The 20,361-nt window shown below is 45.2% G+C and overlaps 1 protein-coding gene across 2 annotated transcripts in view; it reads right to left on the reverse strand.

The window, feature by feature from the left end:
• Smg5 (SMG5 nonsense mediated mRNA decay factor) overlaps positions 1-18,941 on the reverse strand; it is a 37,977-nt gene extending 19,036 nt beyond the window's left edge. The window contains exons 1-9 of one of the 2 annotated variants that reach the window (XM_069990167.1): positions 18,714-18,941; positions 12,170-12,268; positions 11,127-11,250; positions 10,594-10,750; positions 8,470-8,559; positions 6,444-6,533; positions 5,769-5,847; positions 660-785; positions 488-556 (exon numbers count right to left, since the gene is read on the reverse strand). In XM_069990167.1, the coding sequence (XP_069846268.1) occupies positions 488-556; positions 660-785; positions 5,769-5,847; positions 6,444-6,533; positions 8,470-8,559; positions 10,594-10,750; positions 11,127-11,250; positions 12,170-12,268; positions 18,714-18,787 (908 nt within the window). In that variant the 5' untranslated portion in view covers positions 18,788-18,941. The remainder of the gene's footprint in view (positions 1-487; positions 557-659; positions 786-5,768; positions 5,848-6,443; positions 6,534-8,469; positions 8,560-10,593; positions 10,751-11,126; positions 11,251-12,169; positions 12,269-18,713) is intronic. The other variant, XM_069990166.1, reaches the window with a different exon arrangement.
• Between the last annotated feature and the right edge of the window lie 1,420 nt (positions 18,942-20,361).

Below are 20,361 nucleotides of genomic sequence, written 5' to 3' on the forward strand. Positions count from 1 at the left end.
GGGCATGGGGGAGACTAAGGGATTAGGCAGAGTAGACTTCAGAATGGGATGGGGACAGTGCTAATACTGATTTCAAAAGAAGACAATGAAGATGCAGCTCAGTGGAAGGATATTGTCTAACATGTGCAAGGCTCTGCAAGCATTTCAGAAAAAAACAAACAAACATAAAGCACAAACAATAACATGGGAAGGGTGTGGGAGAGTTTCCTATTCAGTTACTCCTTCAACACCTATTAGCACTCACTATGTCTGAGTATGAACCACTAGGGGGTTAGGGCAAAACAGCAAGGAGTGTCAACATAAAACTAACTGTTCTCTAAGGGCTAGAGAATTTCTACTGGAGGTCAGAATTCAAAAGCCCATGAAAAGCAACGATCATGGCTAGGGCTCACTGGACAAAGTTCCTACTCTTGCTCTTTAGTTTTATGCTGATACTGGAGCTTCAACTAAGGGCCTTGAGCGCTTGCCTTGTCACACCTCCACTTACCTACTTTTGGGCTGCAAGAGGCTCTGCAGGTACATAAAGTTCACCAGCAACCTTTTAATGTCTTTACATCTGAAATGAGAGGAGTCCAGAGTACACAATGAATGGCTCCACAGTCCCTGTGGTCCTACTACAGTAGTTACAGAAAGCCCCTCCTCACCATAGGCTCCCTTACCGCTTTTTGCTGGGAGACAGTTTCCGAGTCTCACACTTCTTCAGCTGGTGGTACATTTTGGCTGCCTTATCATAGAGCCGCTTGAGGTTCCCATAAGCTCCCTCAAAGGACACTTCTGACTGGATGCTAAAGGAGATACAGGGGTTAGCTATTAAGTCTAGGCAAGTGGAAGGGCACTAGCCTTGAGCTGAAGAGCTGAGGGACAGTGCTCAGACCCAGAGTTCAGGCCCCATGACTGACAGGAAAAAAAAATGTGGAAAAAGAAAAGAATATAGAAAAATACATTGGGGCTGGAATGTAGCTTAGTGGCAGAACATATACTTAAGACCCTGGGCTCAATTCCCAGAAAAAATAAACAAGGGTGACACTGATCAACGTGCACTATACTCATAAATTGATATTTTGAATTGAAAACTCTTGTATACTAATTTTTTTTTTTTCTTTTGGTGCTGATCCTGGAGCTTGATAATTCAAGGCCTGAACCCTGGCCTTGAGCTTTTATGCTGAAAGCTAGCACTCTACCACTTTAGCCACAGCTCTACTTCTGGCTTTTTTTTTTTTTTTCAGGTCGTGGGGCTTGAACTCTGGGCTTGAACTCTATCCCTCAGCTCTTCAGCTCAAGGTGAGCACTCTACTTCTTGAGCCAAATTCCACTTTCGGTTTTTTTCCTAGTGGTTTATTGGAGATAAGAGTCTCACTGACTTTCCAGACTAGGCTCTGGGCTGGCTTCAGATGCTCAAATCTCAGCCTCCTGAGTAGCTAGGATTACAGGCATAAGTTACCAATGTCCAGGAAGAAAAAATTTTTTTTATTTAGAAAAACCCATAAAATGCACTAAATACAAAAGGCCTGAGTGCATTCTTTTTTTTTTTTCTTTTGGGGGGGGGGTCCGGTTGTAGGGCCTGAACTCTGGGCCTGGGCGCTGTCCCTCAGCTCTTCAGCTCAAGGCTAGCACTCTACCACTTGAGCCACAGCACCTCTTCCAGCTTTTTTCTTTTTGCTTATGTGGTGCTCAGGAATCGAACCCAGGGCCTCAGGCATGCAAGGCAAGCGCTCTACCACTGAGCCACTTTCCCAGCCCCTGAGTGCATTCCTAAGTGGTAAAGTACCTACTTAGTAAATGTGAGACCCTGTACTCAATCCCATTATGACATAAAACTAAAGTAAATAACACAAACACACCCCAAGAAATATATTTCTGTGGTAACTACAAAGTAGTCACAAATTCTTTGACAATCTTTCTACTGAAACCTAGGATCTGAACCTTTCCCTCCTTAAATCCTGTGGCAAGGAAGAAGAGTTATACAACAGCTTTGAGAAACAAAGTATTATAGGACTGGAGGCAAAAGCCCTATGAAACTTGCAGATCCTTCTTCCAGTTCTCTTAGGTCACTGTTCAGTACTTGTAACCTTGAGCCATTGTATAAGAAGTCCATCTAGCCGGGCGCTGGTGGCTCACGCCTGTAATCCTAGCTACTCAGGAGGCTGAGATCTGAGGATCGCGGTTCAAAGCCAGCCCGGGCAGGAGAGACCGTGAGACTCCTATCTCCAATAAACCACCAGAAAACCGGAAGTGGTGCTGTAGCTCAAGTGGTAGAGCCCTGGCCTTGAGCTGAAGAGCTGAGGGACAGCGCCCAGGCCCAGAGTTCAAGCCCCACGACCGACAAAAAAAAAAAAAAAGAAGTCCATCTACAGCTAGGTACTGGTGGCTTACACCTGTAATCCGCTACTCAGGAATCTGAGATCTGAGAATCACGGTTCAAAGCCAGCCCAGGCAAGAAAGTCTGTGAGGCTCTTATCTCCAATTAACCACCAAAAAGACAGAAGTGGAGCTGTGGCTTAAGTGGTAGAATGGTAGCCTTGAACAAAAAAGCTCAGAAACTGAGCCCAGGCCCTGAGATCAAGCCTCAGGACTGGCATTCAAAAAAAAAAAAAAAAAAAAAAAAAAAAGTCGGGCTGGGAATGTGGCTTAGTGGTAGAGTGCTTCCCTAGCATGCATGAAGGCCTGGGTTCGATTCCTCAGTAGCACATAAACAGAAAAAGATGGGAGGTGGCACTGTGGTTCAAGTGGTAGAGTGTTAGCCTTGAGCAAAAGAAGCTCAGAGTAGATTATATAGAGTAGTTGGACTAGACCTCCAGATAAGGTGAATTCCAGTGACTAAGCCTAGACAATACCAATGAAAGGAGAGAATTCCCCTATTGAGCCCTGCCCAAGTACCTAACTCATAAACAGTGAGACAGAATTGTTTAGAATATTAAGGTAGGTTTATTGGGTACCTCCCACACTTGGACTTGCTTGCTCTATTTTAAAAGTGACTCATTCTAAAGCAAACTTAATGAGTGTAATAAAGGAATAGAAACAAATGACGGTCTATTATCAAAATTGAGTTTGCACTGATGTAGAAGAGGAGGAAATGCACTTAACAGTTAATATTTCATAAATACAGGCAACAGGTTTCCATGACCAAGTGAACCAAGGACCACAGCACATAGAATTATAAAGCAGAATGAAATAGTTTGTTGCTTTATATATACATCAATGTTTGGCCATTTTATTATCTGAATACACTTCTGTATTTGACCACTTAAGCTATGAACACCTCTACTGAGGCCTAGCTCATTCAATAACTTACTTTGGGAATGATTTGGCTTTATTATTTATTTATTTATTGTGCCAATCCTAAGGCTTGAACTCAGGGACTAGGTGTTGTCCCTGAACATTTTTACTCAAGGCTAGTGCTCTACCATTTGAACCACAGCTACACTTCTAGCTTTTTGGTTAATTGGAGATAAATCTCACAGACTTTCCTACCAGGGTTACCTTTAAACCTTGACCCTAAGATCTCAGCCACCTAAGTAGCTAGGATTACAGGCATGAGCCATCAGTATCAAGCTTGATTTAACTCCTTGAGTACTTTCACCTTGGTAGATGGCAACAATGAGGTTTCTTCACTACAATTTCATCAGTGACATTCTGACTTAACCTTAAGTCTCTTGTACCCTTAGTTCTGTGACTCAGTACACTAAGCCTCAGTAACTTTGGGTGCCCTAATTTTTTTTTTTGTCTAAGACCAGGATTGAACTTGGTATATGATCATTGGCTGGTGCTTTACCACCTGAGCCCTCCCACTTTTTTTTATTCTAAGAGTTAAAGGTCAGAAGCAGAGTTAAAGGGGAAGCACTGATACACCCTGATGCTAAGCTAGTTCCTCCATGCTGTGTCATCACAAACACTGAGGCTCATATCTGGAAGTGTGAATCAAGTGGTAGAACACCAATCTAACAAGCATAAGACGGAGTTCAAACCCTAGTACTGCCAAAAAAAAAAAAAAATTGAAACTCTAGAACTCTGAAGTTTTTTTCATAGGCCACTTTCATAACATTCTATTACTGTATCAAATGTATTCCTTCTTCAGGACAATAGCTAACCTGTATTTAATATATGATAGCATATTTGCTGAAATGTCAATAAATCCACCTGGCTCTGTGAAAGGCAGCAGGACTCTGTTAAGAGTCTTGGACAGCCATTAGAAATGACAAAATAATGGCATTTGCAGGGAAATGGATGGAGCTAGAAGGAATCATGTTGAGCGAGGTAAGCAAAGAATGAAGAGACAAACAGTACACGGTCTCCCTGATAAGTGGATGATAAATCCAAAATGTTAGGTGATATGACAAAACTAACAGGACTTAAGAAACAAAGAACTCCCACTCATCTGGTTGAACCACTACCAAATATCCCCATGCTGCTGATCACATATATGGTATATAACATGTGAGCACCGTTATATATTACAGACTGTGATAGACAATTTGCTCCAGGAAAGTTAGAATGAACTTGTGACTTTAAATGAGCATCATTATTCCACAATACTGTGAATAATCACTTAATCACAATCAAAAAAAAAAAAAGAACCTTGGGGAAGGGAGGGAGGGAGGGGATGGTAGGGGGAAAACAATGGAGGGGGTAACAATGTTCAAGAGGAAATGTACTCATTACCTCATTCATGTAACTGTAACCCTCTGTATAATATCTTTACAATAAAAAAATTAAAAAAAAAAAAAAGCAATGTACTCATTATCTTGCCCATGTAATTGTAACTCCTCTGTACAGTATTTTCACAATAAAAAAAATGTAAAAAAAAAAAAAAAAAAAGACGCAGGTGGCTCACACCTGTAATCTTAGCTACTCAGGAGGCTGAGATCTGAGGATCGTGGTTCAAAGCCAGCCTGGGCAGGAAAGTACATGAGACTGTTATCTCTAAAAAACCACTAGAGGGCTGGAAAGTTGGCTCAGTGGTAGAGCGCTGCTTGCCTTGTATGCCTGAGGCCCTGGGTTCGATTCCTCAGCACCTCATAAGCAAAAAAGAAAAAAAACCCGGAAGTGGCGCTGTGACTCAAGTGGTAGAGCACTAGCCTTGAGCTAAAAGAGCTGAGGGAGGGGCTGGGAAGGTGGCTCAGTGGTAGAGCACTTGCCTTGCATGCTCGAGGCCCTGGGTTCGATTCCTTAGCACCACATAAGCAAAAAGAAAAAAGCCGGAAGTGCCGCTGTGGTTTAAGTGGTAGAGCGCTAGCCTTGAGCTGAAGAGCTGAGGGACAGTGCCCAGGCCCAGAGTTCAGGCCCCACTACCGGACCCCCCCAAAAAAGAGCTGAGGGACAGCACCCAGGCCCAGAGTTCAGGCTCCACGACCAGACCCCCCCAAAAAAACCACTAGAAAACCAGAAGTGGCACTGTGGTTCAAGTGGTAGAGCGCTCACCTTGAGCTGAAGAGCGCAGGGACAGCTCCCAAGCCTAAAGTTCAAGCCCCACGACACACACACACACACACACACACACACACACACACACACACACACACACACACACACACACACACACACACACACACACACACACACACACACACACACACACACACACACACACACACACACACACACACACACACACACACACACACACACACACACACACACACACACACACACACACCCCCCCCCCCTAGCATTTCCCTATCTATCTTAGCCAGGAGCTCGAGAAAGAGAAGACAGAAAAAGAAGCAGGGACCATGTAGCATGAAAACGGGAGAGAACTGGCAATTACTCACCATCGCAGGTAGCAATACATGGCTTCCACATTATAATACTTGCTGCCTGCAAGGGTACCCAGTTGGTTGAAGGGCATTCCTATAGAGAAAAAAAATAATCAATTTTAAGGCTATAATTTTTAGTTAAAGCTCTCAGGCCCAACCAATGTTAACCATTAGACAACTTATGAGACAAGAGCTGGGCCTGGAAGTGATACTGGTATCTCAGGTGATATGTATCTTAATATTGTTCCTTCAGGGTTACTAATCTCTCTTCATCTACCAGCCTATTCTTGCTTGGTTTGCCAAAGTTTACCTAAACTGATGGAACATACTCCTTCAGCTTCCAGCTTTTCCCAAGAGCATGCTGAACTCGCTCAGCTCCATTTTTTTGGTTTTTTTTTAACCTCTTTGCATGTATGTATATCTTTCCCTGTAATAGAATCATATTCCTTCTCTCACTGCACCTCCTGTGGGGAGAGTTGATGTATTCTTTCAAAAGACTTTGTGGATAAGGGGGACAGAGCTACCTTCTGAGTGTGTACTTCTAGAGAATATATATGATACATGCAATATAAGAGAGCTTAGGGTGGCAAGGATCAAAAGGAAGTAAGCGAGTGGCCTTCAATTTTACTAGTATTGTCTTCTTACTCGAAATTGCTATTGGTTCTGAAGCTCCAGTAAGGGTTTACTTACCAATCTGGGGAGCTACTGAAAGGGCTTGGTAGTAAAATCTCTCAGCTAGAAGCTCAGTGTCTACACCAGCCAATTCATTCTGATAGCGTGCTATAGGAAGAGAAAGAAAAAGGAAAACACGATTTCAGAATTTAGAAAACCCTCCTGAGAAGAAGGGACATAAGGGAGGGGGCAGTTTGTGGGATCTCTGGTATAGTCCTATGTGACTATGGGAAAACGGCTCAGCTCTTTTTTTGTAAGTACCAGAGCTTGAACTTAGGACTTTATATTCTTGTTTGGCTTCTGTACTCATGGCTGGCATTCTATCACTTGAGCCATACTCCAGCCCAGCTTTTTTGCTTTTTAGAGTTTCACAGAGTTATCTTCTCTAGCTAGCTCTGAACTAAGGTCCATCAGCACTTGACTAACTCTTCTTTATTATTTCTTCTCAAGGGGAGCTGCAGCATATATAATGGCTTGAAAATACCTCTGACATTTTGGGAATACAACTGAACAATTCTAAGACATTGCTAAGGATATACTGATGCACTAAAATGCAATAGTTGGCCACTCTGCACTCAAGGACCATGAGACCAGGAATGGGCTTAGGGCAAGGATAAAAGGAACCTCAGGTCAATAAAAGATACAACAGCAGCCTAATGAGGCAGGAATGTATGAAAACTGCAGACCACTTTTTGTATGTGCTTTTATGGGGGCTTGAACTCAGGGCTCAGGTACTGTCCCTTTGTTTTTTGCTCAAGGCTGGTGCTCTATCACCTGCGTCACATCTCCATTTCTGGCTTTTTGGTGGTTAACTGGAGATAAGAGTCTCACAGAACTTTTCTGACCAGGCCAGCTTCAAACTGTGATCCTCAGATCTCAGTCTTCTTAGTAGCTAGGATTATAGGTATGAGCCACAAGCACCCAGCACAAGACAATCTTTCTTTTTTTTTTGGTCAGTCGTGGGGCTTGAACTCTGGCACCTGGGCACTATCTCTTAGCTCTTCAGCTCAAGGAGAGAGCTCTATCACTTGAACCACAATGCCACTTCCGATTTTCTGGTGGTTAATTGGAGATAAGAGTCTCACAGAAGCCGGGCGCCAGTAGCTCACGCCTGTAATCCTAGCTACTCAGGAGGCTGAGATCTGAGGATCACAGTTCAAAGCCAGTCCAGGCAGAAAAGTCCGTGAGACTCTGATCTCCAATAAACCACTAGAAAACCGGAAGCGGTATTGTGGCTCAAGCAGTAGCGTGTTCACCTTGAGCTGAAGAACGCAGAGACAGCACCCAAGCCCAGAGTTCAAGCCCCACAACTGACAAAAAAAAAAAAAAAGAGTCTCACAGACTTTCCTGCCCAGGTTGGCTTTGAACCATAATGCTCAGATCTCAGCTTCCTGAGTAGCTAGGATTACAGGCTCAAGCCACCAGCACCCAGCTAACTTTACCACTCTTAGAAACATTTGTCAGGTACATAAGGGCTCACTGAGCTTTATGCTAAAGTTGCTAGGAGCCTGTAAGGATAAAAGCAAGCCTTCAGCTTCCTAACAACTACTGAAAACAGTGACCATCCTGATGACCTTGAAGCTGAAAGGCCTTTTCCCATACTCAATGATCCTCTCTGATTTATGGGAGGATGGTAAAAGAGGATCACTGTAAGCAAACTGATGAGAAAGCCAACAGAGGAAATACTGTTTTTCTTGCTCTCTAATCACATATAAGGTGGTAACAACAAGCCGGGCGCTGGTGGCTCACGCCTGTAATCCTAGCTACACAGGAGGCTGAGATCTGAGGATCAAGGTTCAAAGCCAGCCCGGGCAGGAAAGACCGTGAGACTCCTATCTCCAATAAACCACCAGAAAACCGGAAGTGGCGCTGTAGCTCAAGTGGTAGAGCGCTCGCCTTGAGCTGAAGAGCTGAGGGACAGCGCCCAGGCCCGGAGTTCAAGTCCCACGACCGACAAAAAAAAAAAAGGTGGTAACAACAATAGAAGCAAATAGTGCCTTTCCTGTGGCCTAGAACAGTAAAAATTAAAAGGGCAGATTCTTACACAAATCCCCCAGGTACACCAGACATCTGTGGCATGCCATCTGTGCCCAATCCATTTCCTTTCCTGAGGCAGATACTGGCTTCTTACATCCTAAAAGAGAGAGAGATTGATTTATGAACCCTTTCCTCTGGCCCTATTTAGGCAGAAATACTCTCACAAATGAAAAAAGAAGATAGAGATTCTAGGTAAGCCTTGAACATCTTCCAGGACAGAGAAGATACTTATCTAGAATGATGCTAGACAAATTCTCCTGGGTCTGGAAGGAACTGAAAGGAGGACTAGGCCCCTCAACTCCGAATAACACCTTAGGGGAAGTTCATCTGAAAGGTCGACTTAGAAAGGCTAACAGAAAGAATGAAGAGATGGGGCTCAGGTGTCAGGAATGTTGAAAATCCATTGTATAGGAGGTATCTACATAAAAGGAAAAGGTTTAGTAAAGCTGAGAAGCTAACTTGCTCAAAGAATGAAATGTGAAACAGGCAAATGCTCCTAGCTTCTATCTAGTGAAGGCCCACGGAGGAAAAGGCAGTCACTGGAGAGTCTTCAGCAGAGACAATTATCTTGTCTTGCCTAAGGACAGGTGATGGCCCAAATTAAATATGTCTGGTTTCTCATCTCTTCCCTCACCCAAGTAGCCTTATAATTTTAGGTCAAAGACCTCAAGCAGTTTTCCAACATACCAGGTACTAGTTTAAATGTCTAGAACATTAACTTACTCTCTTTAGCAACTCTGAAGTAGTTACTATTTACAAAGGTACAGAGCTGGTAAGTGGCAGAGTCAGAATTCAAAAATCAGTCTGGCTCCAGAGACCATCCAATCACCTGGGATGACAGCCTCTCCTGAGTATGGAGCTTCCATTCTGAAAAACTCTTCCTAATGTTCATATTGACACTTCCAGATCAGCTGAATGAAAAAAAAATTTTGGTCACAGGATTTGAACTCAGGGCCTGGGTGCTGTGCCTAAACTTTTCTGCTCAAAGATAGCACTATACTACTGGAGCCACAGCTCTACTTCAGGGTTTTTTGTTGTTGTTGCTGTTCAGTTTAATTAATTGGAGGTAAGGGCCTTATGGACCTTTGCACCCAGGCTAACCTGGAACTGTGATCCTTGGATTCAGCTTCATAAGAGCTAGAATTACAAGTGTAAAGTAAGCCCCAGCAAGATAAAGATCTTAAAGAAAGCCTAGGATTGTGGACTGATATGGAGCAGGGGGAAGAGAGAGAAAGATCTAGAGTAGGGCTGGCACTGGAAATGGAATTACAAACATTTTTCTTCAACCAGTTGAGTTTACTAGTGCACTATCTCTTTGGACTTTATAGAGATTGTTTCTCAATGTTTGAAACAAGTGTTGAAATCTTTAGATATGTTGGGAAATTATGGATTATATTCCAAGAAGAGTGAAATCAGTCAGGTAGAATATTAGCAGCTATAATTTTACTTCTTTTGTAATTGGCTTTTTTTTTAGTCCAACCAACTTTTTTTGTCCATCGTTAGGCTTGAACTCTGGGCATGGATCCTATTCGTGAGCTCTTTATGCTCAAGGCTAGTGCTCTACCACTCTGAGCCACAGCTCTACTTTTGGTTTTCTGGTGGTTAACTGGAGATGAGTCTCATGGACTTTCCTGCCTGGGCTGGTTTTGAACCACGATCCTCAAATCTCAGCCTTCTGAGTAGCTAGGATTACAGATATGAGCCCAAATGTCCAGCTAGTTCAACCAACGTCATAGAGCTATGGAGCTCTTTTCCCCAACTCCCCTTGCTTTTGGTGTCCTTTTCTCCCACCATAGCCATGCCCTTAACCCTGAGTTCAAGCCCTAGAACACACACACACACACACACACACACACACACACACACACACACACACACACACACACACACACACACACACACACACACACACACACACACACACACACACACACACACACACACACACACTTTATTTTAACTCATATATTTGTCTGGATGAATTTAAGTTTCATAAAGCATATGTAGGTATTGCAACTACTTGTTATGGCTGGCTGTGTCACAAGGTACACAAATCTTGAGAACAAGGCCAGCAGAAGAAATGAAATGAAAATTCTACTCCTCAAGATCATCTGTTTTAGGTTTTGCTTACCTATGAGGGGATCAGTGACATGGGTCCAGTCAATGCAGCACTGCAGTTCAAGCTGATAGTGGGACTGGATATAAAGAAGGAGATGCTGGTAAAAGCCAATACCAGCGACCAGGTGTGTCCTGTAAGCACATTCCAATGTGCTCCTGCTGTGGATGTGCTAGATTGGGAAAGGAAAAGAATTGGCTAAGCAATAAACTCAGAGTACCATTCCCCACTCCTCAACTATTCATCCTATTAGGAAAATAAAACTTTTGTCTTGGCTCTGGAACCTCAAACACATCTTCCTTCACTCAGAAATCACCCCTGCCCTCTTAGATCTACCTCTGTGGTCTCCCCCATATGGTATCAGACTTCCTTCCTTCTCTAATCTAAATTATGCCTATCTCCTTTTGGCCATCTTTTCTTTGGTTCTTCTATCTCAATCATACTCTGGGCAGATTCCTCTGGACAGAAGGCTGAAGCAGTATGATAACTTGTTCTTATAGCCTTATCTTCCTCTTTTTAGACAAGTTTCTTCCAGGACCTCTCCTTACCTTTTTATTAGTCTTGATAAGTTGAATAACTTCATAGTATACCTTTCTCCACAGTAGTTCTTCAGCCTTCCTTCCATAGTCTACTGGATGCAGGAACATGAGCTTGACACAGAGCTCACGCAGCCTGAAAGAGTAGTAAAAAAAATCTAAGAGGCTGTCATTCTTTGGTGAGGAACACAAGAACACAAGAAGAAGGCAAGGAGACATGGGCCATTATCTCCGACTGATAAATCTATATGCCTCCCAAGATCCCAAGACATATCCAAAGTCAATAGAATGTGGGACAACAGAAGTCTAGGAAGATAAAGGGAGACCCAAATACAAAAACAAAAGGAATCTTTGGGGTTTTTTTGTGCCAGTTCTGGGGCTTGAACTCAAGGCCTGGGCACTATCCCTGAGCTTCTTTTGCTCAAGGCTAGCACTCTGCCACTTGAGCCACAGCAGCACTTCTGGCCTTTTCTGTTTATGTGGTACTGAGGAATGGAGCCTAGAGCTTCAATGCATGCTAGGCAAGCACTCTACCACTAAGCCACCTTCCCAGCCCACAGAAAGAATTTAAACAATCCGGGTGCCAGTGGCTCAGAGGCTGAGATCTAAGGATCACGGTTCAAAGCCAGCCCAGGCAGGAAAGACCATGAGACTCCTATCTCAAATAAACCACCAGAAAACCAGAAGTGGCGCTGTAGCTCAAGTGGTAGAACACTTGCCTTGAGCTAATGAGCTGAGGGACAGCGCCCAGGCCCAGAGTTCAAGCCCCATTACTGACAAAAAAAAAAAAAAAAAAGAATTTAAACAATCTGCATTTTCCACGTTGCAGTGCCTTTGCTCTTTTTCTCTGACTTTTTACTCCATTTTTGTCTTCAAAGACAACTCCTTCAACTCAAATGTCCTTCTTCCAGTCTAACAGAAGACCAAAGACTCACAGTCCATTATCATACCATGAAGTCAGGAGGGTAAAAGACAATGTGTGTTTTTATCTAGCAGGGTTTCTGTAAAGATGGACAAGGTAAAAGTAAGGATCTCAGGTTTAGTCTCCAGCTTACTTGTTCCTCAGGCTAATGTTCTCTGGTTTGAACACTTCTTGATAAGCAGTTTTGTTGCAAAGGATGAGATCAAGTCGATGCACAGCCTCCACCACAGCCCTGCAGAAAAACACAGGCAAAGAGCCCCTGAGCCATGTACACCATGTACACGGATCACCCCAGATGCTGGGATGCTGATTTTAAAGGAAGCACTCAAGAATTACAGGTGGAGCTGGTGCTGGTGGCTCACACCTGTAATCCTAGCTACTCAGGAGGCTGAGATCTGAGGATCGCAGTTCAAAGCCAGCCCAGGCAGGAAAGTCTGTGAGACTCTTATCTCCAATAAACCACTAGAAAACTGGAAGTGGCGCTGTAGCTCAAGTGGTAGAGTGCTTGCCTTGAGCTGAAGAGCTGAGGGACAGCACCCAAGCCCAGCGTTCAAGCCCCACAACTGACACAGAAAGACACAGACACAGACACACAGACACACACACACAAAAGAATTACAGGTGGAAGGCACAGATGGCTCATATCTGTAATCCTAGCTACTCAAGAGGCTGAGATCTGAGAATTACAGTTGGAAGACAGCCCAAGCAGAAAAGTCCCCCTGAGACTCTTATCTCCAATTAACCACTCAAAAACTGGAAGTGAAGCTGGGCGACTGTGACTCACGCCTGCAATCCTACTCAGGAGGATGAGCTCTGAGGATCACCAATCAAAGTCAGCCTGGGCAGGAAAGTCCATGAGACTCTTATCTCCAATTAACCACCAGAAAACCAGAAGGGGTACTGTGGCTCAAGTGGTAAAGTGCTCGCCTAAGAGACAGTGCCCAGGCCCAAAGGGGGAGGGGGGAAAAGAAAGAAAGAAAAAAAAGTCAAATGTCAAGGTAGGGAAAACTATTTAACATGAAAGATAAACTCTCCTAATAGAAACTGCTCAAAGTGTGATGCCAAGCAGAAAATCTAGGGTTTGAACTCTTGCTGTGTATTTGGGCATATAACCTAATCTTTTTTCTTTTTTGTGTGCCAGTCCTAGACTTAACTCAGGACCTAGGAGCTGACCTTGAGCTTTTGTGCTCATGGCTAGTGCTCTACCACTTGACCCACAACTTCATTTGTGGTGTTTTTGGTGATTAATTGGAGATAAGAATCTCACAGACTTTCTTGCCTAGGCTGGCTTTGAACTGTGATCCTCAGATCTCAGCCTAAATAGCTAGGATTACAGGTATGAGCCACCAACATCCAACTATATAACCCAATCTTTTATTTTTTATTTATTTTTTTTTTTTGGATCCAGTCGTGGGGCCTGAACTCTGGGACTGGGCGCTGTCCCTCAGCTCTTCAGCTCAAGGCTAGCGCTCTACCACTTGAGCCAGAGCGCCACTTCCAGCTTTTTTCTTTTTGCTTATGTGGTGCTGAGGAATCGAACCCAGGGTCTCAGGCATGCAAGGCAAGCACTCTACCACTGCGCCACCTTCCCAGCCCCATAACTCAATCTTTTAAAGGTTACTATATATCAATAAAAACAGACCTAATAGGGGCTGGGAAGGTGGCTCAGTGCTTGCCCTGCATGCACGAGGCCCTGGGATTGATTCCTCAGCACCACATAAGCAGAAAAAGCCAGAAGTGGCATTGTTGCTCAAGTGGTAGAGCACTAGCCTTGAGCTGAAGAGCTGAGGGACAGCACCCAGGCTCAGAGTTCAGGGCACACAATCAGCAAAAGAACAAACAAACAAAAAAAACAGACCTATTAATAGCAGCTACTCAAAAGACTATCGTAAGAATCAAATGCAATAATTTATCTACAATTAATGTAATGGTGAAATGAGTGATTATTATGAAAGGGCTTATTAAATTTATATTTAACATAAAAGAAAAGTATTTATTTTTAAAGTCACGGACTTGAACTCTGGGCCTGAGCGCTGTTCCTGAGCTCTTTAGCGCAAGGCAAGCACTTTATCACTTTGAATCACAGGGCTACTTAGGGAGTTAATTGGAGGTAAGAGTCTCACAGTCTTTCCTGCCCAGGCTGGCTTTGAACTGCAATCCTCAGATCTCAGACTCCTGAGTAGCTAGGAGTAGCCACCACTGGCACCTGGCTAATTTTTTTTTTTTTCGGTGCCAGTCTTGGGGCTTGAAGTCAGGGCCTGGGCACTGTCACTGAGATTTTTTGCTCAAGGCTAGTGCTCTACCACTTGCCCCAAAGCTCCACTTCCAGTATTTTGGTGGCTAATTGGAGATAAGAGTCTCAAGGAGTTTCCCATCCTGGCTGGATTTGAATGGTGATCCTCAGTTCTCAGTCTTTTTTTTTTTTTTTTGGGTCCAGTCGTGGGGCCTGAACTCTGGGCCTGGGCGCTGTCCCTCAGCTCTTCAGCTCAAGGCTAGTGCTCTACCACTTGAGCCACAGCACCACTTCCGGCTTTTTTCTTTTTGCTTATGGGGTGCTGAGGAATCAAACCCAGGGCCTCATGCATGCAAGGCAAGCGCTCTACCACTGAGCCACCTTCCCAGCCCAGTTCTCAGTCTTGAGAGTAAATGGGATTACAGGTATAAGGCATGGTTGCTAGCTCCCCGTTCCCCTCCACCCTCTCAAGAGAGAGAATCTTGCTGTGTTGCTCAGGCTGGTCTTGAACTCAAGAAATTCTCCTGCGGGTGGGGAGGGGGGGAGTATGGGAAGGGATGGAAAGGGGAAACAAAGAGGCAACAATGCTTGACAAGAAATGTACTTGTTGGGCTGGGAAGGTGGCTCAGTGGTAGAGCGCTTGCCTTGCATGCTCGAGGCCCTGGGTTCGATTCCTCTGCACCACATAAGCAAAAAGAAAAAAGCCGGAAGTGACGCTGTGGCTTAAAGTGGTAGAGCACTAGCCTTGAGCTGAAGAGCTGAGGGATAGCGCCCAGGCCCAGAGTTCAGGCCCCACGACCAGACCCCCCCCTCCAAAAAAAGAAATTCTCCTGCGGGGGGGGGGGGGGGGGGGAGTATGGGAAGGGATGGGAAGGAGAAACAAAGAGGCAACAATGCTTGACAAGAAATGTACTTGTTGGGCTGGGAAGGTGGCTCAGTGGTAGAGCGCTTGCCTTGCATGCCTGAGACCCTGGGTTCGATTCCTCAGCACCACATAATCAAAAAAAGCTGGGAGTGGTGCTGTGGCTCAAGTGGTAGAGCGCTAGCCTTGAGCTGAAGAGCTCAGGGATAGCACCCAGGCCCAGAGTTCAAGCCCAAACAGCCAAAAAGAAAAAGAAAAAAAAGAAAAAAGAAAAATCAAGAGATTCTCCTGTCTCAGCTCCCAAGTAACTATAGGCATATGCCACCATGCCTAACTAATAGATCTTTTTTGTTTTGGGTTGTTTTTTTTTTTTTTTGGGTCCAGTCGTGGGGCCTGAACTCTGGGCCTGGACGCTGTCCCTCAGCTCTTCAGCTCAAGGCTAGCGCTCTACCACTTGAGCCACAGTGCCACTTCCAGCTTTTTCTTTTTGCTTATGTGGTGCTGAGGAATCGAACCCAGGGCCTCATGCATGCAAGGCAAGCACTCTACCACTGAGCCACCTTCCCAGCCCTGTTTTGGGGTTTTTTGTTTGTTTTACCAGTCCTAGGGTCTGAACTCAGGGCCTAGGCACTGTCTCTGAGCTTCTTTTGTTCAAGGCTAGCACTCTACCACCTGACATTCAGCAATACTTCCAGCTTCTTCTGTTTATGTGGTACTGAGGAATCGAATCCAGGGCTTCATACATGCTAGGCAAACACGCTACCACATTCCCAGCCCACAGATAGGTCTTTTAAACTTCAGGACCACAGACAGAACAAGAGCAGAGTAGAGGACAGGGCTGGATATGTAGATCAAATGGTAGATCATTTACCTAGCATGCCAAGAACCCCTGGGTTCAATCCCCGGTACTAATTGGAAAACAAATAAATAAATAAAAGGTATGTGTTGTTTGGTTTTTGTTGCTGTGGACTAAATCGGACGGAACCTTTACTAACTATATCCCCAATCTAAGTGTACACATTTTTAAACAGTCTCTCCCAATCTTAAATAGGTTAATAATCACTACTCTGGAAAATTCTAATAATAAACACTTAAATTTGAGCCTTGCATGTATGAGGCCCTGGGTTCGATTCCTCAGCACCACATAAGCAAAAAAGAAAAAAACTGGAAGTGGCACTGTGGCTCAAGTGGTAGAGCGCTAGCCTTGAGCTGAAGAGCTGAGGGACAGCGTCCAGGCCCAGAGTTCAGGCCCCACGACCAGACCAAAAAAAGAAAAGAAAAAAAAAAATTACAAAACAAAAAACAGCTGGGCACTGGTGGCTCACGCCTGTAATCCTAGCTACTCAGGAGGCTGAGATCTGAGGATGGAGGTTCAAAGCCAGCCCGGGCAGGAGAGACCATGAGACTCCTATCTCCAATAAACCACCAGAAAACCGGAAGTGGCGCTGTAGCTCAAGTGGTAGAGTGCTCGCCTTGAGCTGAAAAGCTGAGGGACAGCGCCCAGGCCCAGAGTTCAAGCCCCACCACTGACCAAAAAAAAAAAAAAAACAAAAAACAAAAAACTGGGCACTGGTAGCTCACACCTATAATCCTAGCTTCTCAAGAGGATGAGATCTGATGATCTTCAAATTTCAAAGTTAGCCCAGGCAGGAAAGTCAGGAAAGTCCATGAGACTTTCATTAGCCATCAAAAAGCAAAAAGTGGGGCTGGGAATGTGGCTTAATGGTAGAGTGCTTGCCTAGCATGATGAAGCTCTGGGTTCGATTCCTCAGTACCACATAAGCAGAAAAAGCCAGAAGTGGCACTGTGGCTCAAGTGGGAGAGCACAGAGAGGCTTAGGGACAGTGCCCAGGCCCTGAGTTCAAGCCCCAGGATAGGCCCTCCCCCAAAAACAAACAAAAAAAAAAAACACCAAAAAAAAAAAAAGAAAAATGTACAGTTTGGCTCAAGTAGTAAAACACCAGTCTTGAGCAAAAAAGCTAAGGGACAGTGCTCAGGCCCTGAGTTTAAGCCCAGTACTGGCACCAAAAAAAGCTGTCTCAAATGTACTCTGCTCAAAGCCAATAACACATAATTAGATAACATACATACACATGTAAGCCACACATGCTTAAGTCTGTCAGTACTGTCAGGGTACGGTTTGAGAAACAACTAGATCTGAGAATTCTTAAGGCTGGAGACAAGTGAGGGACATTGCACACTGCCCAAACTGTCTAATAACGGGCAGTATTAACACTCAAAACAGCATAACAAGGCATATATGCCACCCCTAGCCAACTCCTCATCAGACTAGGGACTGGTTAGGGGAGCCCACTGTGGGAGTCCAGGCACTTCTGGAATCACTTTTCTATTTTTGGAGCAGCTTACACTTCCCTTTGCCTTCTGGTTTGCAAGGCCAAAGCAGCTGGATGCCTACTCAGGAAGAAGACAAGTATGCTCTTGACTTTCACTGCCTAGTGGCATCCAAGGGAAGGAGGGAAGTCTTATCAGATAAATAACTGTGCAACAGAGTCTAAGATCTCAAACCTCACTTGCTACTAGAAGTCAGAAAACCTGGCTTGGTCTCTATGCGTCATCCTATTATGTTTTGGTTTGTGGACCCATGTTCTTACTGACCTACACACACACAAAATCCTCCAGCCAAGGTGGTAAGAGCTTATATAGGAAAGAGCCAAAAGGCTGAAGAGATGACTTGAAGACTATGGTTGGCACTGTGGAAATAAAAAACCAGGAATGGAAGTTTTCTAGCAAGAGGCTGACTATAGTAACGAGCCTGGGAGGAGAGGACAACTCAGGAGTCACCAGGTGCCCTGAAAAGGGCACCCTCAGTGCATTCTGGACCCAAAGCCCAGTTGTTTCTCAAACCCGACCTTGACAGTACTGATGGATCTGCATGTGCGGTTTACATGTGTAATATGGAATCTGCCTCTATGTATTACTGGCTTTTAAAAGAGTACAGTTGAGACATCTGTGTACAACTGAGGCTTTAACTCTGGGCCTGAGCACGGTCCCTGGACTCACTGTCCAGTTCATGGCCCCAAACCAACATTACCGTTTTTCCAGCCTCTTTTTCTCTTATCAAACTCCCCAAAATTGGAGCCTTAAGGGACTTCAATGTGCATCCAATCCAAATCCTTCCTTTTAGGGAAAAGGAAACTGAGACCCAAGGTCACACAGTCAGAGAGAGGCAAAGCAAGGACTTGAAACTGGCTCTGTGGCCACCAGGGTTCCAAACACCATTCCCTTCCGGGTGTTCTCCATTGGTGACCTCCCACCACCACTCCAGACCCTAATTTCCACCTCATCACCCCAACTCCGCAAGCTCCGAGCCCATCCGAAGCTCACTGCCAAGGGTATTTCTCCACGTGCTTTCTTCCAAACCTCTCACCCACTTATTTCCTCCTTTCAGCTCCATCCCAGGTGATGAGATTCCCCTCTTCCCCACGTTCTATGCCCAGTCCAAAACTGCCCCCTCGCCCCCTCCTCCGTCCGGCCCCCGGGGCCCGCCTGCCCGGGAGGCCCCGCCCCTCGCCGTCTCCCCACTTCCCTCCGCAGCTGCACTCACGCCCCGGCCCCTCTCACCGGTAAAGCCGCTTAGTGTGGAGGACCTTTGCTTCGGGCTCGCTGCTCTCCCCTGCAGGGGGACCTTGGCTCATGGTGCCCGGGTCCAGGGGCAACTCCTGGTCACAGGCCCCCGTCACCCACCACTCCCTCCTCCACTGCCGTCGCCGGCCGCAGGCGCCACTGCCGCCGGCCCTGCAAGGCCGCCATTGCTGTGAGGCGGCTCTTGCGGCAGCCCCGCCTCCGCCTGCGAAAGTCTCGCGATAACAGCTACACTGGAGCGGGCTATTGGAGGGCTACCTACCAAATCTCGCGAAAAGCGTTTTCCCTCCCGGGAAGTTGCCAGAACTAAGTCTGGGCAGTCCGGCCTCCTTCCGGCTTCTCCAAACTCTGGAGAAAAACTTTATTGACAAATGTACCAGAGAAGGAACAGTGGCTAGCAGGTGGGCTCACAGCCAGGATCCTGACTTCGGTGTGCCCTACAGCGGTTATTTAGTCCATCCTGAAGTGCACCCTTGGTGTCCTTTAACACCTCTTCCCCCTACTCCCCACTCCCCAATTTGAGCCAAGCCTCTTTCAGATTACTGGTTAGAATGATTCTAGTTACCCTATTCCAATAATTTAATTCAAGAAAAAGATGTGAGGCTGGGGATGTGGCTCAGTGGTAGAGTGCTTGCCTAGCATGCATGAAGTCCCAGGTTTGATTATGCAGTACCACATAAACAGAAAAAGCCGGAAATAGCGCTGTGGCTAAAGTGGCAGTGCTATCCTTGAGCAAAAGCAGCTCAGGGACAGTTCCTAGGCCCTGAGTGAAGCCCCAGGACTGGCAGAAGAAGAAGAAAAAAAAGGATGTGTATATGAAAGTTTTCCTTAAAAAGAGCTAAACATCGGGGCTGGGAAGGTGGCTCAGTGGTAGAGTGCTTGCCTTGCATGCATGAGGCCCTGGGTTCGATTCCTCAGCACCACATAAGCAGAAAAAGCCGGAAGTGGCTCTGTGGCTCAAGTGGTAGTCTTGAGCTGAAGAGCTGAGGGACAGTGCCAGGCCCAGAGATCAGGCCCCACGACCGGCAAAATAAAAATAAATAAATAAATAAAAGAGCCAAACATCGCATAGGACTAAGGCTCTGGAAGGTATAGCACTTATATCAAACATGTCCAGTGTGTAGATCCATCTCTCACCAGACCAGCAAACATTCCCTAAACACCTACTTGAGTTCTAGCCACAGTAGAGGGGTCTGGGAATCAATGAGCAAGCTGTCCCTGCCCTTAAAGCTAAAATTACTTCAGGGTAAAGTCTCTAGACTAGAAGCCACTCCCTTATATTTCTGCCCCTTTAACCCTTCATTAGAAAGATTACTTCTGGGAGGTAGGATTGTAGCTCAGAAAGATTACTTCTGGGAGATATGAGTTATGAACTGCCTGCCTACCAAGCTTGAGGCTCTGAAGCCCAAAGAATAAACCACAGTACAGCCCTACCAAAAAAAAAAAAAAAAATCAGGGGGAAAGTGAGGGATGTAACTCAGTGGAAGTGTTTCTCACTCAGGACCTCATTCTCATATTTAGGTTTTTCCACTCAGGGTTGGCATGAGCAGTACCTTCAATTTTGTTTTTTTGTTGTTTTTTTTTTGCTGGTTAATTGGAAGTAAGAGTCTCTGATTTGTCTGCCAAG

This window comes from Dipodomys merriami, unplaced genomic scaffold (genome assembly GCF_024711535.1).
Source record: "Dipodomys merriami isolate MVZ:Mamm:240054 unplaced genomic scaffold, mDipMer1.0.p SCAF_392, whole genome shotgun sequence".
Lineage (NCBI taxonomy): Eukaryota > Metazoa > Chordata > Mammalia > Rodentia > Heteromyidae > Dipodomys > Dipodomys merriami.